Here is a 24,223-nt window from a genome sequence, read left to right on the forward strand (position 1 = left end):
GATCCGATCACCCACTCGTAAATTATAAATACCTCATTTTTTTCTAATTTTTCCTCTCCCCTTAGCCCCCTCCGATGGTCAAATCTGGGAAAACGAGTTTACCAAGTCAATTTGTGCAGCTCCCTGAAACGCCTACCAATTTTCATCGTCCTAGCACGTCCAGAAGCACCAAACTCGTCAAATCACTGAACCCCTCCTCCAACTCCCCCAGAGAGAGCGAATTCAGTACGGTTACGTCAATCACGTATCAAGGACATTTGCTTATTCTATCCACCAAGATTCATCCCGATTCCTCCACTCCAAGTGTTTTCCAAGATTTCTTCCCCCAACTCCCCCCAATGTCAAAAGATCTGGTCGGGATTTGAGAGCTCCGAGACATGAATTCCTTCTAAATATCAAATTTCATTAAGATCCGACCACCTATTCGTAACATAAAAATACCCCAATTTTCAAGTTTACCGAGAATTCCGATTTCCCCCTCCAACTCCCCCCAATGTCACAGGATCTGGCCGGAATTTAAAATTAGAGCTTTAAAGCACAAGATCTTCTAAATATCAAATTTCATTAAGATCTGGTCACCCTTTCGTAAGTTACAAATACCTCAATTTTCAAAATACCCCCCCTCCAAATCCACCAAAGAGAGCAGATCCGGTCCGGTTATGCCAGTCACGTATCTTAGACAGGTTTCTATTCTTCCCATCCAGTTTCATCCTGATCTCTCCGCTTTAAGTATTTTCTTTCCGGAAATATTAGGAAATTATTTTTAAGATTTCCGGTCCCGCCCATCTGCCCCCCCCCCAAATGAAGCTGGATCCAGTTGAGATTTATAATAACAGATCTGATTTACGAGGTCCTTCTAGATATGAAATTTCATGAAGATCCGATCACTCCTTCGTAAGTTAAAAATACATCATTCTTTCTAATTTTTCATAATTAACCCCCCCCCCCAGTTGATCGGATCCTTTCCAATTATTTAAATCACGTATCTAAGACTTCTGCTTATTTTTCCCACCAGTTTTCATCCCGATCCCTCCAATCTAAGCGTTTTCCATGATTTTAGGTTCCCCCACCCCAAACTCCCCCCACGTCACCAGATTCGGTCAGGATTTAAAATAAGAGCTTTGAGACACGATTTCCTTCTAAATATCAAATTTCATTGAGATTCGATCACCAGTTCGTAAGTTAAAATACCTCATTTTTTCTAATTTTTCACCCCAACTACCCCAAAGAGAGCGGATCCGTTCCGGTTATGTCAATCATGTATCTAGGACTTGTGCTTATTTTTCTCACCAAGTTTCATCCTAATCCCTCCACTCTAAGTGTTTTCTAAGATTTTAGGTTTTCCCCTCCCAACTCTCCCCCAATGTGACCAGATCCGGTTGGGATTTAAATTAGAGCTCTGAGACACGATATCCTTCTAAATATCAAATTTCATTGAAATCCGATCACCCGTTCGTAAGTTAAAAATACCTCATTTTTTCTAATTTTTCAGAATTACCCCCCCCCCCCAACTACCCCTAAGAGAGTGATCCGTTCCGACTATGTCAATCATTTATCTAGGACTTGTGCATATTTTTCCCACCAAGTTTCATCCCGATCTCTCCACTCTAAGTGTTTTCCAAGATTTTAAGTTTCCCCCTACCGACTCCCCCCCAGTGTCACCAGATCCGGTCGGGATTTCAAATAACAGCTCTGAGACACGATATCCTTCCAAACATCAAATTTCATTAAGATCTGATCAACCATTTCGTAAGTTAAAAATGCTTCAATTTTTCTATTTTTTCCGAATTAACAGCCCCCTCCCCCAGATGGTCAAATCGGGAAAAAGACTATTTCTAATTTAATCTGGTCCGGTCCCTGATATGCCTGCCAAATTTCATCGTCCTAGATTACCTGGAAGTGCCTAAAGTAGCAAAACTGGGACCGACAGACCAACTGACAGACCGACAGAACTTGCGATTGCTATATGTCACTTGGTTAATACCAAGTGCCATAAAAATCCTATGTCCAAATAATATATTTTTCTTAAATCCTAACCAAAATGGCCTATTTGATACTGCACTTACAACTAAAAGTTCAAATGGGGATAAGCCCTATCATCAGACAGTGAAACAGATACAAAAAAACTGGATATTTTGACGGCATACACCAGTGGTCGTCATCAGCAGATAAACTAAGGCATTACAATTAAAACAAACGCATTTATAAGGAACAAAGTAATTACTTTCGGGTCACATATAATTTCTAGTCCGTTCACTGGATTTGTCTGAGACAATTCATTGACAAGGTTCATTCAAAATCTAGAGTTGTAAACTTTTCTCCTTAATATTGCCTAAATGTGAGATGAATTTCTAATGGATGTGGTAAATGCCCTATGTTGACACTGTACTTTAAACAAGATTCTTATATTACTGAGCCCAGACTTTGTTTGTGTTAAGGCCGTGATTAAGTGAACTTGAAAACATCGAGCTTCAAAATTGAAGTTAGGTTAGTCTTCTGTCTTTTAATTCTCTAGAGACCGTCGATTGTCAAAACTTCAAATAGTACCAATTATCAAGTCTTGTGAGAGGTTTTGATAGACAGCTTCCTTTGGCGAGATGCTTCAGCCGACAAATGGTCGGCTGACTATATATTTGGCTGCCAAATATATTTGGCTGGGTCTTGCAAAGCTTGGTTACCGACCAAGGGAGAAGAGAAAATGAGCAAAAGAGCACTATCATTCTCAAATACAAAATGCCCATGTATATGAAACTGTGACGGCATGCACAGAGTGCATTTTAAAATTTATTGTTTTTCCACTTTTTTTTCCTAGGGATAGGCTATTTAAAATACCTCAGTTGATTAATTCGAAACTAAACACCAAACTTAGTTGAAAGCTTTCTTCGAGGATTCTCAGAAAACCAAAGTTTTCTTACGAATTAAATTGAAAAAAAAAATAACTGAAAGTAAGGAGTGACATTAAAACTTAAAACGAACAGAAATTACTTCGTATATGAAAGGGACTGCTTCCTCGTGAACGCCCCGCTCTTTACGCTAAAGTTTTTTACTGTTTTAAAAATAGAGTTAAGAGAAAGAGTCGGACTTTAGCGTGAAGAGCGGGGCGTTGATGAGGAAGCAGCCCCTTCCATTTTTGAAGTAATTTCTGTTCGTTTTATGTTTTAATGTCAATCCTTACTTTAAGTTAAAAAACACTTGTTTTTATTTAATTTAATTTCTGAACGTTTTTGAATCAATGCATGTTTTGATTTATGCTCTCCGCAGATGAATAATTAAAAAAAAATTTGCCTTTTTTTTTTTGGCTAAATGGTTTTCTCATAGTTTTGATCAAATGATTTTGAGGAAAAAAAAGAAGCGGGGATGGAGGTCTAGTTGCCCTCCGATTTTTTGGTTACTTAAAAAGGCAACTAGAACTTCTAATTTTATATGAATGTTTTTATTAGTTAAAGATATACGCAACTTACAAATTAGCTTACGTAACGAACATCTGTATTCTCATATTTTTATTACATATATGAGGGGGTTCACCCCCTCGTCAGTACCTCACTCTTCACACTAAAGCTTAAATTTTGTCCCAATTTCTTAAGAATGACCCCTGAATAACAAGAGCCGTAGAATAAATAGTCGAAATTTCTAAAAATACTTTAGCGTAATTAGCGAGGTATTATGAGGAGCTGAGCCCCTCATATGCGTAATAATTTCTGTTTCTTTTAACAGAAATTATTATGGAATATTTACAGGAATTAATATTTGCAGGAAAATAATAACAGGAATATTCTGTTTCTTTCAGTTGAAAAACTTTGTCACATTTATTTTTTCATTGTTTTTTTTAAATAATACTAGAAAATCCTGCGCTCCCTTCATGGAAATTTTCTTCCCCCATGACAAATTCCTCCATGAAAGTTCCCCCAACATATCCCCCTCTTCTCAACCCCTGCCCCCAACCAAATGAAAACGCCCCAGAAAACGTCTGTAAACTTCCCAATAATCATTACTATATGCAAGCACTGGTCACTGTTAGTAACTTGTAGCCCCTCCCACGGGGACTGTGGGGAGTATGTCATCCCAAAAGGCATAGTTGTAAGGATTTTCGACTACGCTGAATAAAATGGCTATCTCAGAATTTGGATCCGGTGACTTTGGAAAAATAATTAGCGTGCGACAGGGGCCTAGGCGCCCTCCGATTTTTTTGGCTCGCAACATTCTAGGACCACTGGGTCGATACGATTACCCCTGGAAAAAAAACAAATAAACACGCATCTGTGATCTGCCTTCTGACAAAAAATACAAAATTCCACATTTTTAAACAATTCGTGGTAACGAACTGTAGTAAGGAGCGACCAAGCTCAATAGTAACCAAAACTCTAAAAAAATAGAATTTTGATACCAATAGTTATATCAAAAGAATGGCATTTTATGCTAAATATATAAGTTTCATCAAGATTAGTCTTACCCATTAAAAGTTACGAGCCTGAAAAAATTTGCTTCATTTTAGAAAATAGGGGGAAATACCCCCTAAAAGTCATACGATCTTAACAAAAATCACACCATCAGATTCAGCGTTTCAGAGAACCTTATTGTAGAAGTTTCAAACCCCAATCTATAGATGCGTGTTAATTTGTTTTTTTCCCAGGGGTGATCGTATCGACTCAGTGGTCCTATAATGTCGCGAAAGGGCTCATGGTTTGAAGAGAAAAAGTCCCTTTCATATACTGAGTAATTTCTGATCGTTTTAAGTTTTAATGTCGCTCCTTACTTTCACTTAAAAAAACTTTTTTTTTTTTTAATTGTAGATAGGAGCTTGAAACTTCTACAGTAGGATTCTCTGATACGCTAAATCTGGTGGTGTAAATTTCGTTAAGGTTCTATGACTTTTACGGGTTGTTTCCTCCTCACCAGAGCTTCCAAACTTTAGTCTCTAGATCGCGCACGAAAAATGCAGGATCAAAAATCCGTCGGCAATCCTTCAATTCGTCGCAATCCAAGTTTCTACCACCAGTCACGATCCGGTAGGGCAACGGGGAAGAAGCTATGGGATTCTCCTCCTCCTCAAGGTTTGTCGCTTGACCTAAATCTCTTGACTAGTCTAATTCTTCGGCGTACCGCATTATTAGGTATTTTGGATATTTACATCTACCAAGCTCCAAATAGTTTTTACAAAGGCGCTGTCTATGTGTAGTAACACTTTTAAGATGTATACCTCGCTTTGATTTAATTTTCCAAATGATTGTGGCTTTGTGAGCACAACTTTACTGAAAGCTCCTGACTATTTCTCATTTCTAGGTTTCTTCATTGCATTGAAATTAATTTATGAAAATTTCACACTCTATTAACAAGCAGCTGATTATACCAGCTTGTCATTTTGGTCTCTATGGGGTATTATCGGCGATCTGAAACTATTCTTTCTGGCAACCGGCTTGTAAAAATTTCAGGCAGCTGAAAATATTCTAGGGGACTGTTCCGAAAAATGGTTCCAATCATCTTAAAGGTTATTGTCTTCTGCTCATGATAGTACCGATTTGGTTCTAAAAGCAATATCCTTTATCGAGTACACTTGTGAAAAAGACCTAGACATTTTCTATGATTTCTAAGCAATTAGAGGAAATAGAGCAAAATCCTTTCAAACATTTTGTAGCATCTTCAAGAAGCTATGGCCTGATATTAAAAGCGGTATCTTCCGCCAATGAATACTTGAGTATTTTTTAAATATAAATTTTCAATTTAACATGGGATTTCCGAGTTCCATCAGTTCACTTAATCACGGCCTTAAGGAAGACTGCTGTTCAAGTAAAGGATATATTTACACAATAATTCCGAACTTAAGATACAATGTCTTTCATTTTAGAAATAAGACTTGATTTTGAAATTATTTTGAGAATTAAGAACTCTTCTTGATTTGATTTTAGGAAAACACCAAACTTTCTTGGAGAAGTTTCTGGGAAATTTGATGACTCCAAATATGATTTACGATTTCTATATAATTTGCCATTTTTGGCACTGTTTTGAAGGACCAAAAATAATGTTGGATTTCCCTAATTTATCAGTGGTTAAATTATAAATCAGTTCATACTCATTTTACTTTTGAACTGATCCCTGCTTCGCTAATTTCCCAGAATTCAATCTACCCCTTTTCTAAATAGAAAACCATGCCTTGCTTAACAATAATTAATAATTTATAAACGCTTATAAAAGCAAAATTACAAGGTTAATTAAAAAAAAAATGAGTGGTTAAAACTAAGAATTAGAAGAGCTGTATTCACCATATTTCCTCTGTTTGAAGAAGGAGTTTCCTGAGTCATATCTTTTACACAAAGGACTGCAGATCACCAAGCATCTGCTGTTGTACAAGGACTGCAGTACTGCGAATCACCAAGCATCTGCTATTACATCAGGATTGCAGTGCTGGAGATCACCAAGCATCTGCCGTTGTATTATGACTGCAGTACAGCAGATCACCAAGTACCTGATGTTGGGTCAGGACTGCAGTACTGCAGATCACCAAGCATCTGCTGTTGTATCAGAACTGAGGTACTGCGAATCACCAAACATCTGCTATTATATCAGGACTGCAGTACTGCAGATCACCAAGCATCTGCTGTTGTATCATGACTGCAGTAGAGCAGATCACCAGGCATCTAATGTTAGATCAGGACTGCAGTACTGCAGATCACCAAGCATCTCCTGTTATGTCATGACTGCAGTAGTACAGATTGCAGAAAACCTAATGCTGATGGTTTTCCTAACCAAACTAACTAGTAGGTACCCCTATGTCCAAAATAATCATACAAATAAAGCCTGCATTAGCAGGAACGCAATAATCTTACACACATCTCAAGCAATGCTTAAACAAGAAGGGTATTGTCTTCTCCAATTGCCATCACTACAAGATCTAAGCTCTCCTCTATTTATCAAGGAATGAAATTATGAAACAGTAATGATAAGACAATTCATGACAAAAAAAAGGCTTGAAGAATTTAGAAATAAATTTGAGGAAAAAATGTATTCTAATTGAGATTTTTAAGTTAGCCTATTATTTGTCATTTTTACTTTTTTTTTTCTTCTATTTGTTGTTTGAGGTTATGAAGGAGTACAGTGGATTGTATGGATTTCTTTTTTTTGCGTTATAACAATGACTCCAGTAGCAACTCAGTAGGTAATATGTTTTTTTTTAATTATCAATTTATTATTAATTATTTTTCGTATAATTAATTTATGCTTATAACCAGTACTAATATTTTTTTTTCTACTCCTAGCACGTCCCTAGGACAACTTGCCTTTGCATGTTCATGGGCAGGCTAGAAGATTTAGTTGAAAAATTATGTTTTTTGTATATTATGTATATGCATGTATTTTGTTAGGTTTTATTCTTATTAATAAACTCAAATAGTTATGCTTTTGTATATTATATATATGTGTGTATTTTGTTAGGTTTTATTCTTATTAATAAACTTAAATAGTTGAGACTGACAAAATCTATTTATATCACACTTAGTAGTGTAAACATTGCAACCTCTTAATATAAAACAGGATGACAAAGAGAAAAGTACTAACAGGCTAATTTTAAGATTTTTTTTTCAAGCTATCTAGGGCTATAATAAGAGAAAGGCTGAGATGGCTACGGCACATTCTGCAGATGAAAGATGACAGATTTTCAAAAATTGTCCTTTCTGGCCAACCGTCTAGGGCTGAACAAAAAGCTGGTCGCCCTCGGTTAAGGTGGGAAGATGTCGTATAGAAAGGTTTAAGGGAATTGGGAACTTCCTGGGAGGGTGTAAAGAGGGAGGCTTTGAATGTACTGGGATGGAGGAGGAGCGTGCGTAGCTGTATTGGACTCAGGTGGCTTAGTACTGCAATGATTTGCTAGTAGTAGCAGTAGTAGCATTTTCAAGATAGTCTTGCATCATTAGAATCAGATAATCAGCTTTTATAGCTGAGATGACAATTAAATTTTATTTTCTTATTTAAGCATCTTAACGCTATTGTTAATATGTTATTTAATATGAAACTATTTTCTATCCAAACCATCTTTTCCTCAGCTTAGCCCTGGAGCTGATCTAGAACCATTTGTTTTTTTCAAATACACACTGTTTAGAAAGACAGCTTATCTTAATATAAGTATATCTTTGGTAAAACCATTTACTGACAGATTCAAACTTAATGTACTATACCATAACAGGTGAACTATCAGATTCATGTTCTTCCATTTGAAGTGATTGGGTTGGACTTCTTTCAGAAAATCAATGAGTCAAGCACTCAATTTCTAGCAGAGAAACTGGAAAAGCATGGAAGCCTTCAATTGAAATCATCTTGGTGCCTGTAAATAAACAAGAAATGACAACATGCTCTTTTTTTCCTGGGAAAGGCGGTATGAAACTAAACAGCATTTTGTCTGTCCTTTTTCAAATCTGCACATATTTTTTTACAGATGAAAGTCGATTGTTTTGGTTAATTTAGTCTTGATTTGTTTCTCTCTCTCTTATTCTTTACATTCCTCTGCTGCCTTTATTGTATGTTGTTTTGTTTATTTTTTTACTGTTGTAACTATGATGCAAAGATTCTCTTTCCTTGCATGTCTACGCCCAATTTAGAAACACCCTAATAGATCTGTCAATTTCATATTTTAAGTCTATATCATCAGTCGTACTTGCAGCTGAAACAACTAAGGATCAGGATTATGTTTCGTACTTGGCTCTGATAATTAACAAGTCAAAGTTAGCTCTTTTACTCACAGCAATAAAAAAAACATGGACAATGATACCCCTTGTTCCTGCAATTTCCTATAAAGAAGAGGCCAGTAGACAGCTAAAATCATGGGGAAGCAAAACGTAAGCTTTAAGATATTACTGCTAAGCATCCATTTGTTGTATGATACTTTGTTGTATGATACTGATACCTTGTTGTAATTGAGGATACTTTGTTGTATGATACTGGCGGTTAGTACATAGGACCCGTCTCTCTTTGCGGATTAATTTTAGAAAATACTTTAAAAAAATTAGTTTAAACATAAAGAGCCATTGTCAAAGCCAGGATATGAAGCAACAAAATATAAAACTTAAAATAAACAGAAATAAAAACAAATAAAATCTTACAAAAAATGGGCAGAAATTGTCTTTCCCTTGGTCACTCAATACTCAAAGCTAGGCTTCCATTTTGCAAGATTTATCCTAAAACTTAAAATTTTCAGACTTTGATAAAATATCCTTCAGGATATTTCAGAATCTAAGATTTGTTTGATTTAGGGGAAAGTTACTTGGCATTTAGGGGCGAATTAAAATAGCAGAAAAGCAATGTATAAGTTGACATTCACTGTCCTTGATCTGCACTTTTTCCTGTGATGTAAATATCACCGAAACTTGAAGTTACTAAAAATGTTATGTCAAATTTCACCCATCTTAAATAGTTAGAAGAGAAATGGCAGTAAGCTAACAATAACACAAAACAATGCTTTTCATAATTTCGCATTGAGCTAAAGTTACGCTAGAGATCTTGCCATCAAGCTAGATTCAAGCATGGAAAGTAAAAGATACATATTTTTTTTATGTTGGTATTTTTAATACAAGGATGAAAAATGCAGGCATTGCAAAGGATCCTATTGAGAGATTTGTAAAAGGTACTAGCCAGTGCTGGTTAAGACATCCTCAGAGAAGTACTGTATATTTATTTTCAAAAGTGGTAGTGATAGTAACTGCCCCATGAACTAGTAGAAATCGAGTTTTCGACAGAATTTTTGAGCACCTGCAAGCAGCCAAAATCATGTATTCTGAATTAGAGTACCTCCAGGCTCAACAGGCTTGCCCGTATCTTTAAATTCAAGATATTACTGTAGATACTGATGATCTGAAATATGGACATATGAGAATATAAGAAGCACTACCAGTGTTCATGTGATTCTGTATCTGATCCAGAGTTTACTGTGGCTTATTGATAGAACTCTTCAATTTTGTTAATTATACTTAAATATTGGATTATAGTAACAAAAAAGCTTAATAGTAACCCTATTGTTCAAATGCTTAGAAAGATAAACACTTTGACAATAAATAACTAGATTGCTAGTAAGTTTTACAGCTTCTCACTAGGTTGCGAGTATAAATGCTATAAAGGATCAGGTTGCTAGCTCGTAATAAATGACTAGGTTTCTAGTAAGTTTTCCAGCTTCTGGTAGTACTTAGCTGATATAAATACATTCTATGACCAGACTGTCTATATGTAATGTATGAAACAAGAAAAAGGAGGATATAAATATCCTCTTAATAAAATAAATCCTCAGGATATAAGAAAATTTTCTCGCCTATATATAAAATAGGTGAGAAAACGAGGATTTTGTCAGCCAGTAACAAGATATAAAGACGAAAAACAAGTAAATGTTTCGACAAGGACCTCCGCCAAGTTGTCCTCAGTATCATAAAAAAAAGAAAAAAAAATCTAACCTTTACAATAAACCTTCAAAAGGTTCGATTCCGTATCTTGTATTATGTGAGCACTGAAGACGACTTGGTGGAGATCCTTGTCGAAATATTTACATGTTTTTCGTCTTTACACGTTGCAACTGGCCGACACAATCCTTTATGTTTCATTTATTATATCCTCTCTTTTCCTTGTTTCACATGATATTTAGATGATAAGATAGGATTTATTTTTAAATACGGCTATCACAAGCCCAAATGGGCCGAATTCGCACTCTAGCTTCAATGTAATATAAGTAAAAATGTCAAAAACAATTAAAACTCAAAAATTAAAAAAGGCAATCTCGAATCAGCAAAATGTCAAAACTAAGAAAAACTCATAAAATTCAAAAGGGAATAATTTAAACAAAAACAATTCAGTTATGCTACCAAAAAAATAGAAAGCTCAAAATTTGTAAAATGAAACATTAAAAATATATGGGGAAAAGGGAGATAAAGAGGGGGATGAGACTCACTGATTAAATATGTCAACTATGTAAGGGATGAAAGTGTTCCTATATCTTTCAGCAGAAAACTTTATTTGAGCAAGGAAGGGGATTTTTGTTGAAGCATAACGTTAGAGATGGGGTAGAAGGGGTGAATATTGACTAGGGAAAGGGGTAGTTGTCCTATGGTTAGGAAAGGCATTGTTAGCAAAATGCAAGGAAATTTTTTCTCTCCTTTCCTTAAGAGTACAAGGTTGGCTCTCAAAAGAAGGGAAATATAAAGCATTTTTCCTCATTAAATTTTTTTAGTTTTTTAATTTTAAAAATTTTTAATTTTTTAAATTTTTTAATTTAATTTTTTCCTCTTTTTTGGTCTGCCTCTATTCTGTCCGACAATTCAATGGAGATGCAAGGATGCCAAACAGGACAGGCGTACTCAAGGGTTAGGTGTACAAATGAGAGGGAAATCTTCAAACAATGCGATTTAGAACATTTAAATTTTTCAAGGAGTCTAAGGAGTGAAAATGCAGCATTTGCACATTTTGAAACATCATTAACATGGCAATTAAGTCACTTGAGATGGTAATACCCAGTAATTTCATAGTGGTGACATACAATTCAGGGGGGATTGGGCAGGAGAAAGAAGAGGGAGTTATAAGAAAATGAATAGTTAAAATCATTGACTTTAAGGGATTAACTCTCATATCATTAGTAAAAGCTTGGTCTGATATCAATTCCAAAATGTCCTTTGGACTACTTTTCAAATTTTTGAAACATGCCTTGAAGACAGTCAGATCATCAACAAATTTCCATCTTTCTCCGGAAATCGACACCAAGGTTGTTTATCGTTGCAAGAAATAAAATTGGACTTAAAAGGGTTCCCTGGGGCACACCATTATAGATTGGGAAGAGATCAGAATATAAATTCAGGAATTTGACGACTTGCATTCTATTAGAGAAAAAACGAAATTATTCTAATTAATTAGGGGTCAACTAGAAACTCTTGGATAGTATTTCTACCAGCGTATTGTGATTGATTAAATTAAAAGCTTTTTTTCAATTCCATTGCAACAACAGTGAGCCAGGTTTTTGTTTTTCAAGTGTGTTGCATATTGTGTCCATAAAATGAACAAGGTGGTAGATGCAGGGCGTAAGTTTTGGTATTGTCTTTGGTCAACATTTAGGACTATCTTTACTTTCAACCATTCAGCTAAAAAGCTTTCATATAACTTGGAGAAAGCTGGTGTAAGAGTAATGGGCTGGACACCATCAAAATCTTTCTTATTACCTTGCTTCTTAATGGGAGTAACAAAATCTAATTTCCAACAATTTGGGATTTACCAGTAGAGGTAATTTTATTAAAAAGTAAGGACAAAGGTTCTGAGAGATTGTCAGCAAAGGCTTTCATTAGTAAAATCGGGATGTCTTGTAGACAAGTACTGCACTTTTAATGTTCTGAACTTTTGTCAGCACATCTGAGAGCGAAATAACAGGGGAATTGAGAGAGCACAAGTTTTAAAGAGTGTCAAAAGAGAGGGGAGCGAGGCTCTGAACTATGGAGGAAACAAATTCGTTCAGATGATTGGCTGTAACTGAGGACTCCTGTTGGAAATGAAAACCTATATTATTATGAGTTTGTCTGCAAATTTTTTTATTCTATTATACTATTGGTACAATATATTCTATTGGTATTTATTCTATTAGTTTATATATATTCTATTGGTATAGCCTAAAATGTTAGCTATTGATAAAAAGTAGATTTTATAGTTCCTGTACTTTTAACAAATTGAAGCGCTATTTTATTTAACAATAATTCACAAATAAATTTGCACCAACTTTGGACTAACTTGTTGTAAATTCTACCATTGACTGGAATGCCATCAGACAATTTTACTAATGCAGCCATTAAATAAAATTTTGCCCATGGTCTGAAGTGGCTGCATTTGTGGCAGAAGAGGTCATATCCAAAACGTAGTAATTACCTCCTCCTCCCTTTAGACATTGAAAAAACCTTTTTCCACTTTTATCTGAAAAAAAAACTTATCTCCTAAATTTTAAAAAGTACTTTTTGTGTCTTTTCTTTAAAACACACAAAGTGGTTTTTGAAAAAAAACCTGTATAATTCACATTTGTTAATTCACATGAATTGGTTCTACTATGGCTACTACTGTCAATGGGCTGAAATGCCATTGCAATAATGGTGATTGGCATATTTGGAAAAATCAACTAATCCCCTAGAAAAAAGTACTTTATTGGCCTTGTATAACACTATGAAACAACTTTTAGATACAAAATAAGGACTGAAGATAATGGCAAACCTACTTAATAGAATCAGCTAACTTACACAGGCTATAGGCGAAAGTCTGGAGTTATATCTCACCTCATCAGGGAGAGAAGCTGAGAAGAAATTATGATGGCAAGTCCGGATATTAGGCATTTGTGATACCTTGGATGTAAAGGAAGATCTGTTTTGTGAGGAAGTATTAGCAACAGTCTAAAAGGATTTAAAAATTATAAGGCTCTAAGTGCTCATAGTGTGGTAAATGAGTTTCTTGAATATGGTGGCTCTGAGGTTAGAAATAAGTTACTAAAGATTATGAATATGATTTTGAAAAAGGGGAAGCACCTAACAATTTTAGGAAAACTTTAATTAAACCACTGTAGAAGAAAGGTGATAAGAATGAGTGTTGTAATTATCAAGACATTAGTTTGGTCTCTGTAGGTAGCAAATTACTTAGTAATATGATACTTTTTAGACTGACAGATGTTTTACACAAAGTTTTAAGAGAAGAACAGTGCGGTTTTAGAAAAGGTAGAGGATGCGTCGACCAAATTTTTACTCTTAGGTTAATAGATGAGAAGTGTCCTAGTTCTCAAACACCTTTGGTCCTCGGTTTTACAGATTTTGAGCAAGTGTTTGATTCCGTTGATAAAAGAGCTTTAGCAAAGGTTTTATCCTTATACGGTATACCAGACAAAAACATGAAAATGATTATTGCTGTGTACAAAAATAATACTGCTGCGGTTAAGGTAGGAAATGAGGTTAGCAGCTGGTTTTGCATTAAATCAGGATTTAAGCAGGGTTGTGTTCTATCCCCCTTTATATGGATCATTTTAATGGACTTTGTCATAAGGAGTACAGAAAAGGCAATAGGAGACCACAGAATCAAATGGGGAAGAAAAACTCTCCTGGACTTGGATTATGATTTAAGCATCTTAGATGAAAGTGTGAGCAAAATGAATGAACTTCATTTTTTGAAACTTCAGAGGTTTTGTGAGTTCAGGGTGCTAGAATAGATTTGAAAGGTAATGTTAAGAATGCTAAGTCACTAAGGTTAGGAATAAGTGAAGATGAAAATGTGATGTTGAGTAAAAAAAAAGACTGATCTGGTGGACAGCTTCACTTACCTTGGTAGTGTTATTAGTAAAGACAGTGGGAGCAGTGATGATGTTAAAAGTAGAATAGCCAAGGCACAGGGTGTTTTTTTCACAGTTAAAAAAAGTATGGAAGAATAAGAAGATAAGTCAGCAAACCAAGATTGGAAGCATAATAAAAATCTATTAAGACTGTAACCATAACAACAGCAACGCTTTAAGAATTTTATAATAAAGTTCTTGTGATATTTACCTTGATTTATCACCAGTCAACTGAATCAATCGTGCACCAAACCATCTTCTGGACCACACTGTGGTGTTTTTTTGTGGATGGTGAAGTCCTCTCTTTGAAAGAGAGCAGACAGTCTGGTATTATAAAATTAATTTTTTTCTCTTTTTGCTAGTATTAAAGCTTATTCCAATAGAGAATGCATAGAACACCCCCCAAAAAAGTCCCGCGGATCCTACCCCAAGTACTACCAAAAGTGTTCTACCTCTTGGCAGGTCAAGCTCACTTTTTCAAAACTCAAATGATGGGTCAATGAATAGCATAATGGTGGAAGTGAAAAAAAAAATCTCCCCTATCAAAAATAATTCCCCTTTCCATGATCCAACTCTTCCCTCACAAAACCTTGGAATATACTTAAAAATCTCTCCTGATATCTCCTTTGAGGTAAAAAAGATAGCTCTATTAAGGGTTGCAATCTTCAAACTGTTAAAATCAATGTTCTCTTTAAACATTTACAGTGATGGATCTCTGCTAATAGCCCTCCAAGATTCTAAATCAGAAGATATTTTACAGAATTCAAAATGTCTTCTTAACATCCCAATAAAATCTGCTCTCTGGACCCCAAACCAAAACACAACTAAAATAGTAGTGTACAACATCTCTCCAGAAATACCTATTCAGGAGCTAAAGGAAGGGCCTTTTGACAGAACAGGTAACCCAATCCCAGTTGCTGATGTAACCCAACTGGGTAAACCAGATGCCAATGGCCAAAAGATAAGCAAGTCTTTCTTATTTTCACTGAGAGAAGAAAATAATAACCTGGGCCAGATATTCCTCTTTGGACAAATGAAACCCTACAAGCCAAAACATATCCAGTGCCAAAAATGGTTAAAACTAGGACACACAAAATACGTATGCAGTGAAATATTACAAGTATGCAATAATTGTAAAAGCCCCTATCCCATTGGAATGACAAACTGTAAAAATGATCAGCCAAAATGTATCAACTGCAAAGACCCCCATGATTCTACCAATAAAACTTTATGCCCTGCATATAAAAAAAAGAGCACTAACACTCCAAATAGCAACAGAAAAAGCCATACCTTACCCATTTGCAGTAATGGAAGCAAATGCAGCTCAATCACACCAGACCAAACACTCTATGAAACCACCCAACACTTTCACCCACAGAACACCATTCTACCCAAAGCATCAAGCATCCCCCATAAGATTCCTTCCTCAAAACATCCCAGCTCACATTTTTATCAGAGAGAATCACCGAGGACAAACCATCTAGCCTCTGCAACTAATGATCGAAGATCAGACTGGCCACCCCTCCCAAGTAAAAACGGATCAGAAGCATTACCAGGAATTAATCAAATTATCAACAAAAAGCCAGATGAAAATCCAAATAAATTAACACCTAATATGTGCCTCTTTATACTAAGCTCTAATGCAGTCCAGTCAATGAATCTACAACAGCCACATCCACCCCCAGCATTGGGGGCGATGGAGCACTAGATGCACAGCCAGACGAAAGACATGTAAATAGTAGTTTAGTGTCATTTAACAGTGTATTATATAGTAGTTCCATATCAGCTCAAGAACATTCATCGGAATGCAGTTTTGAAACTGCCAAATCTGACACTAGCTGCGTTCTTTCTGTTGAATCGGAATACAACTCGCCAGATTCTTATTCAACTGACGCAGCATCTAGTGAAGCAGACGAAAGTCCGTCATCCAACGATGACGTGCTAGTTCCAGCGGGCTCAGGAAGAAGAAGAAGCAGACAGAAACAAGTGATGAAAGTGTTGTCAACAAACATTGACTCCTTGCCAAACAAGCTGAATGAGCTAAAAGTGTTGCTGGCTCACGAAGATATAGACGTTGTGTGCTTAAGTGAAATTTGCCCAAAAAACTCTCAAAATAGACTGGAGGATAGCCATATTCAGATACCAGGATACACAGTCATTTCGAATCTGGACAGACCCAATGTGAGGAGAGGAGTTGCCATATACATCAAGTCAGCCTTGAAGGTAAATAACATTGACCTTTTCACAAGTGCCAATTATTTTTGGGTAGAGTCTATCCTGGTTGAATTGACAGTAGGGTCTGAAAAGTTTAGAATTGGCGTGATTTACCGTAGCCCTTCCTCCCCCAGCTCCGAAGAATCATTTCAGTATGTGGCAAATATTATAAATGAAATGACAATATGTAACCCCAAAAATGTCATCATCACAGGAGACTTTAACATGCCGGACACCAGGTGGGTCGATGGTTTAGGCTTTACTCTTCAAAACAACTATACCAATCCAACTCTTGAAGCCTTTGCTGATAACCTGCTGGTCCAGACAGTTGAGTTCCCTACCAGACATAGAGATCATCAAACTCCATCTCTCCTTGATCTCGTTCTGTCAAACAACCCCGAAAAAATTATGTCAACAGCAAACTTACCCCCCCTTGGAGCAAGCGACCATCTTTGTATCCTGAGTGCAATAATCTTGAATCAGATACCAACCAACAAAATCAAACGACCGTTTGTTGATTACAAGAAAATACGCCAGGACCTACAAGAGATTGAATGGGAAAACTCCTTGCAACAAGACACTGAAGCATCCTGGGAGCTTTTCAAGGACATACTACTGAGTCTTGAGTTGAAGCATACGAAAACTTACTTCTCAGAACGTCCCAGAACCCTTCCGTATATGTCACCACAGCTAAAAAAAGTCATTAATAAGAAAAAGAAAGCTTGGAAAAAGTATAAAAATTGTGAGAGTGCAGCCCATCTAGAGCAGTACAAAAAGGCCAGGAACTGAGAAATGCGACCAGAAAAGCAACCATAAGATATGAAGAGTCGATAGCACTAGAGGCAAAAACCAATCCAAAAAAGTTTTGGAGATATGTCACTTCAAACAACCCAAGCCGCAGGTCGATCCATCATTTTACCTCCAGCGATGGAACCAAAATAACCGACCCATTGGTAATGGCAGATACCCTCAATCAATGCTTCTCGTCAAATTTCTCTAAAGACCCTGGATGCCCCCCACCGGATATGCCAACCACCCACATCAAACACCCTATGCCACCGATCCAGTTCACAGCTTGTGATACTTACAAGCGCCTAAAAACTTTGGACCCATCCAAGGCAAAGGGACCCGATGGCATCCATCCTAGGTTGCTGAAGGAGACCGCAGCTGAAATAGCGGAACCCCTGACAAGAATATTCCAGATGTCAATAGCTTCCAAAACTATTCCCTCTGACTGGAAAACAGCAAATGTCATGCCAGTTTTCAAAAAAGGACAGAAAGATAAACCACAGAATTACAGACCCATCAGCCTGACTTCTGTCCCATCAAAAGTCATGGAAGGCGTCTTAAATGATGCAATCGTTGCACATCTGGAAACTAACAGCCTGTTATACGATGGACAACATGGTTTCAGGAAGGGTCGCTCTGTGGAGACAAACCTAATTCAATCATATGACATAATCACCAAGATGATTGAGGAAGGCCTTCCAGTTGACGTACTCTTGCTGGACCAAGCCAAAGCTTTCGAGAAGGTAGTACACTCGTACCTGGAAAGGAAACTAGAGTTCTATCAACTCCACCAAGATGTAAGGGAATGGATTATCCAGTTTCTCAAGGATAGAATACAGAGGGTGATGATGTATGATGAGGAGGGGAATCAAATCATGTCAAACCCAACTCCAGTGCTCAGCGGAGTTCCGCAAGGAACTAAACTGGGACCTACCCTCTTCAACATGTTCATCAATGACTCAGCCCAGTCAGTGCAAAATGACCTTAAACTGTTTGCAGACGACTCGAAATTGTTTGGCCCAGTCGCAAACAACCAACAGTGCGCAGCTCTGCAGGCAGATCTGCACACCCTCAACAACTGGTCCTCTTCCTGGTCCCTCGAGTTTAATGCTGAAAAGTGCAAAGTCCTACATCTTGGCCCTAAGAACCCAGGAATGACATATACAATGACAGATCGTACTGGGAAGCTCATAACTTTGGAAACTGTCACCAAAGAAAGAGACCTTGGGGTCATTGTTGATGACAAAATGAAATTCCATAGTCACAGCAAATACCTAGCTGCAAATGGCAACAGGTCCCTTGGTCTCATCAGACGTAATATCACCAGTAGATCTCCCAGGACAATCAGGAAGCTATATACAGGACTGGTCAGACCGCAACTTGAGTACGGAGTCTCTCTTGCCGTTCCCCACTATGTCGTGGACAAGAAGATCCTTGAGAGCGTTCAGCGGAGGGCTACAAAACTACCAACCAAATGTAAGAACCTCTCGTACCCTGAACGCCTCAAGAAACTCAAGCTCCCAACCCTGACGTACAGGAGGAAACGCGGAGATGCAATCCTGACCCACAAGCTGCTGGAGAATGGTGTCACACCAGGGCTTTTTAATAAGTCGCTCTCTAGCCACACCCGGGGCCACACCAAGAAGCTCCAGCAACAAAGAAGCTCACGGAGAGAACGTTCCAACTTCTTCTCAACTCGTGCTGTTCCACTGTGGAATTCCCTTAGTGAAGAAACAGTTCAGTCCAAAACTGTTGACAACTTCAAAAAAGCAATTGACCAAGACTGGGCAGCGATGGAGTGGAAACTACACTGGGAGGCCAGTGGATCTACTCAACGGAACTAGACAACGCACTTCCACCTCCATCACTCAACCGGCGAATCTACAGGATGTTCACCCAACCTTATTCGCCGGCCAGTGCGATTTAAGGTAATTTAAGGTAAAAAAAAGCAAAAATCATAAGCAAATGGGCAAAATTGTACCTACCTAATCAAATGCATATCCAAGCAAAAAAAGATCTTGCTCTACTCCTAGCAAAGCCAAACATTGATACACAGCAATATGAAAATTAAAACAACAAAGCAGCATATCTTAATACTTCAGTGGAATGTAAGATCACTTTCAGAAAACAAGTTAAATGAAATATTATCTTTTAAGAATAATAATTCCATTGATATTGCTTGCCTTCAGGAAACCTATTTGACTAAAAACCAACTAACAAAGTCTCCAGGATACACTATCCTGAGAAAATATAGGTCTTCAGAGGAAAAGGAGGTGCTGTAGATATAATAATAAATAATAACATTAAATTTTGTGGTATTAATTTTCCAGATTTATTATATGATGTTGATGCAATTGGTATCAATGTTTGGCTAAATAATACCAAAACTCACATATGTATTTATAACCCTAATGGCCAGACTACAGATGCCATGGATTTTTTCACTTATATAACTAATTGTATTATATTAAAAAAAACATAATTATTTGTGGGGATTTCAATGCCCACAGCCTTCTGTGGGGGGATAAGCCAGCAAATAAAGCTGGTAAGCTTATTGAAGGCTTGATATCAAATAATACTGAGTTAGCAGTTGCTACCCCTCCAAATCTAAATACATATTTTAACCCCAAAAGTAAAATATTGACCTACAAATTGTGTCAATAAATATTTTGAACAGAATTTATATAAAGAAAATTTATAATCTTTACTCTGACCATTTTGCCATAGTTTCCTCATTAAATGAACCAGCTAAAATTCTGCCACATATCCCTAAATATATCAACACTAAAGCAAATTGGACTATGGTTAAAAATAAGCTTAATGATGAAATTCCAAGTCTCACCCAGGAATCACATACCTCACTTGTAACAGCTGACACACATGCTGAAGTTATGACATCTATACTAACAAATACAGCTAATCATAATATCTCCAAAACAACACCCAGGAAAACACACTCCTAAAGCATGGTGGACAAAAGATTGCCAAATTAATTGGAGAACAAAAATGTAGCTAGAAGATCATACCTAAAAAAGCCATTTCCTGCTAAGTAAATTAAAAGCAGAGGCTAATCTCAAGAGAACAATACTTAATGCTAAATACAATTACTGGAATAATTTTGCAAATAGTCTTTCCAGAGAAACATGTGAGCCAATTATACATAAACTTATAAGCAAAATCTGTGGAAAAAAAATCATTCCCCCAACCCAGTTCAGTATGAACTAACATATGATAATACCCATTATGACAATGATATTGAAAAGACAAAATTATCTGCAACCCTTTTCTCAAAAAAGCTAACATCAAAAAATAAAAATATCAAATCTTGTTAAATCCAATTTACCACCCTGTCCAGGATCAGAGTATAAACTGTCCATTCTTGATATATAAACTGAATAATGCAATACAACATATTAGGGCCTCTGCTACAGGTAGCTAAGATAATATACACCCTACATGGATAAAGCATCTAACCCCTTTGTACAAACAGGAACTTCTTAATTGCTAAAACCATGCATGGGCCATATCCACTTTCCCCAATGTCTGGAAATGTTCATCTCTTCTACCAATTGTAAAGAAAAATAAACCTAAATATGACCCTGAATCATACAGACCCTATAATGATTACTCCTGTGCTGGGAAAAGTAATGGAGAAAACGATTTATCAGTGGCTGCTATGGTTGAAAAGAATCATATGATGCCCCATACTCAAACTGACTTCAGGGAACACCACTCATCAACAGATGCTTTCATATTGATAATAAATGCAAAAATGAATCTCTACCAAAAAATAATGCCCTAATTGCTGCATTCCTAGACTTTGAAGGGGATATGACAATGTTAACCACCATATTCTTTTAATTAAACTTGCAAATCTTGGACTACCTCCTAAGCTTGTATCCTTTATAAAATCTTTCATAGATAACCAAAGTTTCATTGTTTGTGTAGGTCCTGCCTCTTCACCCAAAACTACAATAACCAAAGGTCTTCCACAGCATGCAGTCCTGAGCTGCCTCCTCTTTTCCCTATTTCTTGGGGACATGAACCTCCCACACACCAATTTACTGTATGCTGATGATCTGGTATTATGGGCAACTGGCAACGCCTTTAAGACTGCACATTCAAGTTACAAAAAGCACTTTTCCAATTTGAAAAGTTTTCTCAAAATTCTGATTTGCCTATTGCAGCCACCAAGTCGAAAAACATCCAATTCCACCATATGCCAAATAATCTTATTGCAAGGCTAACTTTAAATGGAATAATTATTCCAGAGGACAGTCAAATTAATTACCTAAGCCTCACAATTGACAAAAAACTTGATTTCCGCCTTCACATCACAAACACAATAAAAAATACTATAGAAAAATAAGAATAATATAAAGACTACTAGCCACACCTTTGGGCTGTAATGAGAAAACATTACTCCAGTTTTATAAATCAGATACAAGATCCCATATTGATTATGGTCTCATAGTTTATGGTGCTTGTGCAAAGACCCATATGCAAAAAACTGAAACAAAGCAAAATGATATAATCCATCTCATATTTGGCCTCAGGAAACCAACAAATACTAAATTTTTGCTTACAGAGAGTGGACTATCAACAATAAATAAAAGAAGAAGATTTCTTCTAATTAATTACCTAATAAAAATTGAAGCCAATAGCTCTCATACCCTGCATAACTGGTTAATAAATTGATCTATGTATAGCAAATGATTATGCCAATACCCAGAAGAAATTCCCAGTGCCAATAAAATCTATTTCTCCCATATCCCCCCCCCATGGAGTTGGTTAATCCCCATAATAAATACTGATTTCTCAAAGTGGACTAAAGAACTTACCCCCATTGCTTTTATACAGAAAAAATTTGCCAAGCTTAATACAATTAAATATGAAAACCATTTCCAAATATTTGTTGATGGGTCCAAAGTGAATGAGAAAGAGGCAAGTCAAGTGTTTATTCCAACCCATAATATTACTTTGGGTGAGAGATTGCATGATAATGTGCCTGTAATGTCTGCTGAGTTATATTCCATAATTGTGGCATTAGAGCTCCTCACAGATAATGAATTTATGATTGTTAATTTAAAAAATATTATAATTAATTCTGACTCTTTATCAAGCCTAGAGCTGCTTTCTTCAGCTTCTCAGTATAAGATGGATATTGACACATTTCATTGTCTTAGGATTATTGATAATTGCTTCAAGAGAAATAAGAACTTAATTGCAAAAAATGTTTTAAACATTGACCGGCCAAGTGGGAGGCCAATCCCCATTAGAGATATTTACCACTAGAGACTACCAGGGGTTCTGTTAAATAAGAATAATCCAACCCAGTCACCTCTCCCTAATAAGCACCTTTCTAAGATTTATCATAGAATTTGGTCAGGCTCAAATGGGCTAAATTTTCAGACATTTTCATGTCAGTTCCCTAATTCAAGGGGCAAAGTTCCCTCTTCCCCTTTTGCAGGTCCTGTAATGTTAAAAATGAAACAAATTGACCATTGTCTATTTGGATATAACATGCTGAGATCTGCAAAGTTTAGACTGCAATGTAAACTGTTAAAATGCTTTAAACACCACAAAATTTCACTATCATCCAAGAATCTAGCTGACTATACCTCCACATACAGCTCAGAAATCACTATTTATCTTCTTATATTTCAACTCCTAGAGTCAAAAGATTTGCTGCAAGATATCTGAGCAGATTTAAGATAGCCTAAATAAGAAATAACCTATTAATTAGCTCTGTCCATCTCACAGAGTGAATCAAAAGCAAAAGGGCTGAATAATCTTGACTAAAGAGCATGTGTCTGCTGAAAAAAGAAGAAAAAAATTAATCAGCTATTGGAAGGTAGGCCTACAATGGTCAAATATGGCTCTGATGCATAGGCATTCTGAAAAGAGGATGAAGATTTACAAGATGTTTCCCAGAGAAATTGCCAACAGACTGTTCTGGGTAGGCTACCTGACTGACTGACCATATTTCAAAAATAGGCTGTATGAAAAATGTGGTTCAATTCTGCTTTCAAGGGCTATAATGAAAGAAATGTTGAGATGGCTAGGACATGTTCTGAAGATGAAGGATGACAGATTGCTGAAGACTGTCCTTTTTTACCAACCATCTAGGGCTAAATGGAAAGCAGGTTGTCCTTGTCTGAGGTGGGAGGATGTCATAAAGAAAGATCTAAATGCAATGGGAACTTCCTGGGAGGGTGTAAGGAAGAAGGCTTGGAATACATGGGGATGGAGGACGAGCGTGCGTAGCTATTTTGGCCTCAGGCAGCTTGGTTAGTTGTTAGTAGCCTAGTAGCCTAATATTAGGCGGTAGGTTATGCAGAAGCCTATTGCCCTTTTTCTGCAGTATTTTATGTTGAACTCTAGAGACTGTACTGAAAAATTTTAGAACTATGGTTTTCTATCCATTAAATTGTCAAAACGTACCAAATAGGAATCTTCTAAGTGCCTTCCAACTTTTCAGGAATACATTATGAATATTTAAATTTTCTGCTATTCTTTTAAACACAGTTGCAGACTATGAACCTTTGAAGCGAACGAAAGGTAACACCCAAAAAAAAGTGATTCTCGCAGGAAAAGAGAAAATTACCTTAAATTGCAACTTGGAGCAATTGAAGGATTTTCCATCCTCTAGCATTGCTCAGCATTTCTTCAAAAATTGCCATGTGGATCGATTCGGAATTGTTTTGAACATTAAGTTGGTTTTATTGACTAGGGTTTTAATTCGCTCATGACTCCTTTCAGTGTTGTGACAAGTACATCAAACTTGTACTTAAGTATCAAGTTTTAAGTACTTTCAATTTTTTACTTAAGTATTAAGTACCAAACCACAATTGTACTTAAGTAGTACTTGAGATTTAAGAAAAGAACTTGTACTTAAGTAGTACTTCAAGCACTATT

At 36.5% G+C, this 24,223-nt stretch overlaps 2 protein-coding genes across 4 annotated transcripts in view; one reads left to right on the plus strand and one right to left on the minus strand.

Moving 5' to 3' along the window:
• Positions 1-24,223, plus strand: part of LOC136034172 (uncharacterized) — a 341,873-nt gene that overhangs the window by 187,801 nt on the left and 129,849 nt on the right. The gene's annotated exons all lie outside the window — the stretch shown is intronic.
• The window catches only part of LOC136033615 (gastrula zinc finger protein XlCGF57.1-like), a 58,317-nt gene that overhangs the window by 31,751 nt on the left and 2,343 nt on the right, over positions 1-24,223 (minus strand). Inside the window, exons 1-2 of one of the 3 annotated variants that reach the window (XM_065714407.1) lie at positions 23,750-23,817; positions 8,166-8,311 (exon numbers count right to left, since the gene is read on the minus strand). Coding sequence is in view for 2 of the 3 variants with exons in the window: in XM_065714405.1 (XP_065570477.1) it covers positions 8,166-8,201 (36 nt within the window). In the remaining variant the exon portion in view is untranslated. Of the gene's footprint in view, positions 1-8,165; positions 8,312-23,749; positions 23,840-24,223 lie in introns of those variants that run through there. The other 2 variants (XM_065714405.1, XM_065714406.1) reach the window with 2 other exon arrangements.

The sequence above is a fragment of the Artemia franciscana genome, chromosome 12 (assembly GCF_032884065.1).
Source record: "Artemia franciscana chromosome 12, ASM3288406v1, whole genome shotgun sequence".
Classification (NCBI taxonomy): Eukaryota; Metazoa; Arthropoda; class Branchiopoda; order Anostraca; family Artemiidae; genus Artemia; species Artemia franciscana.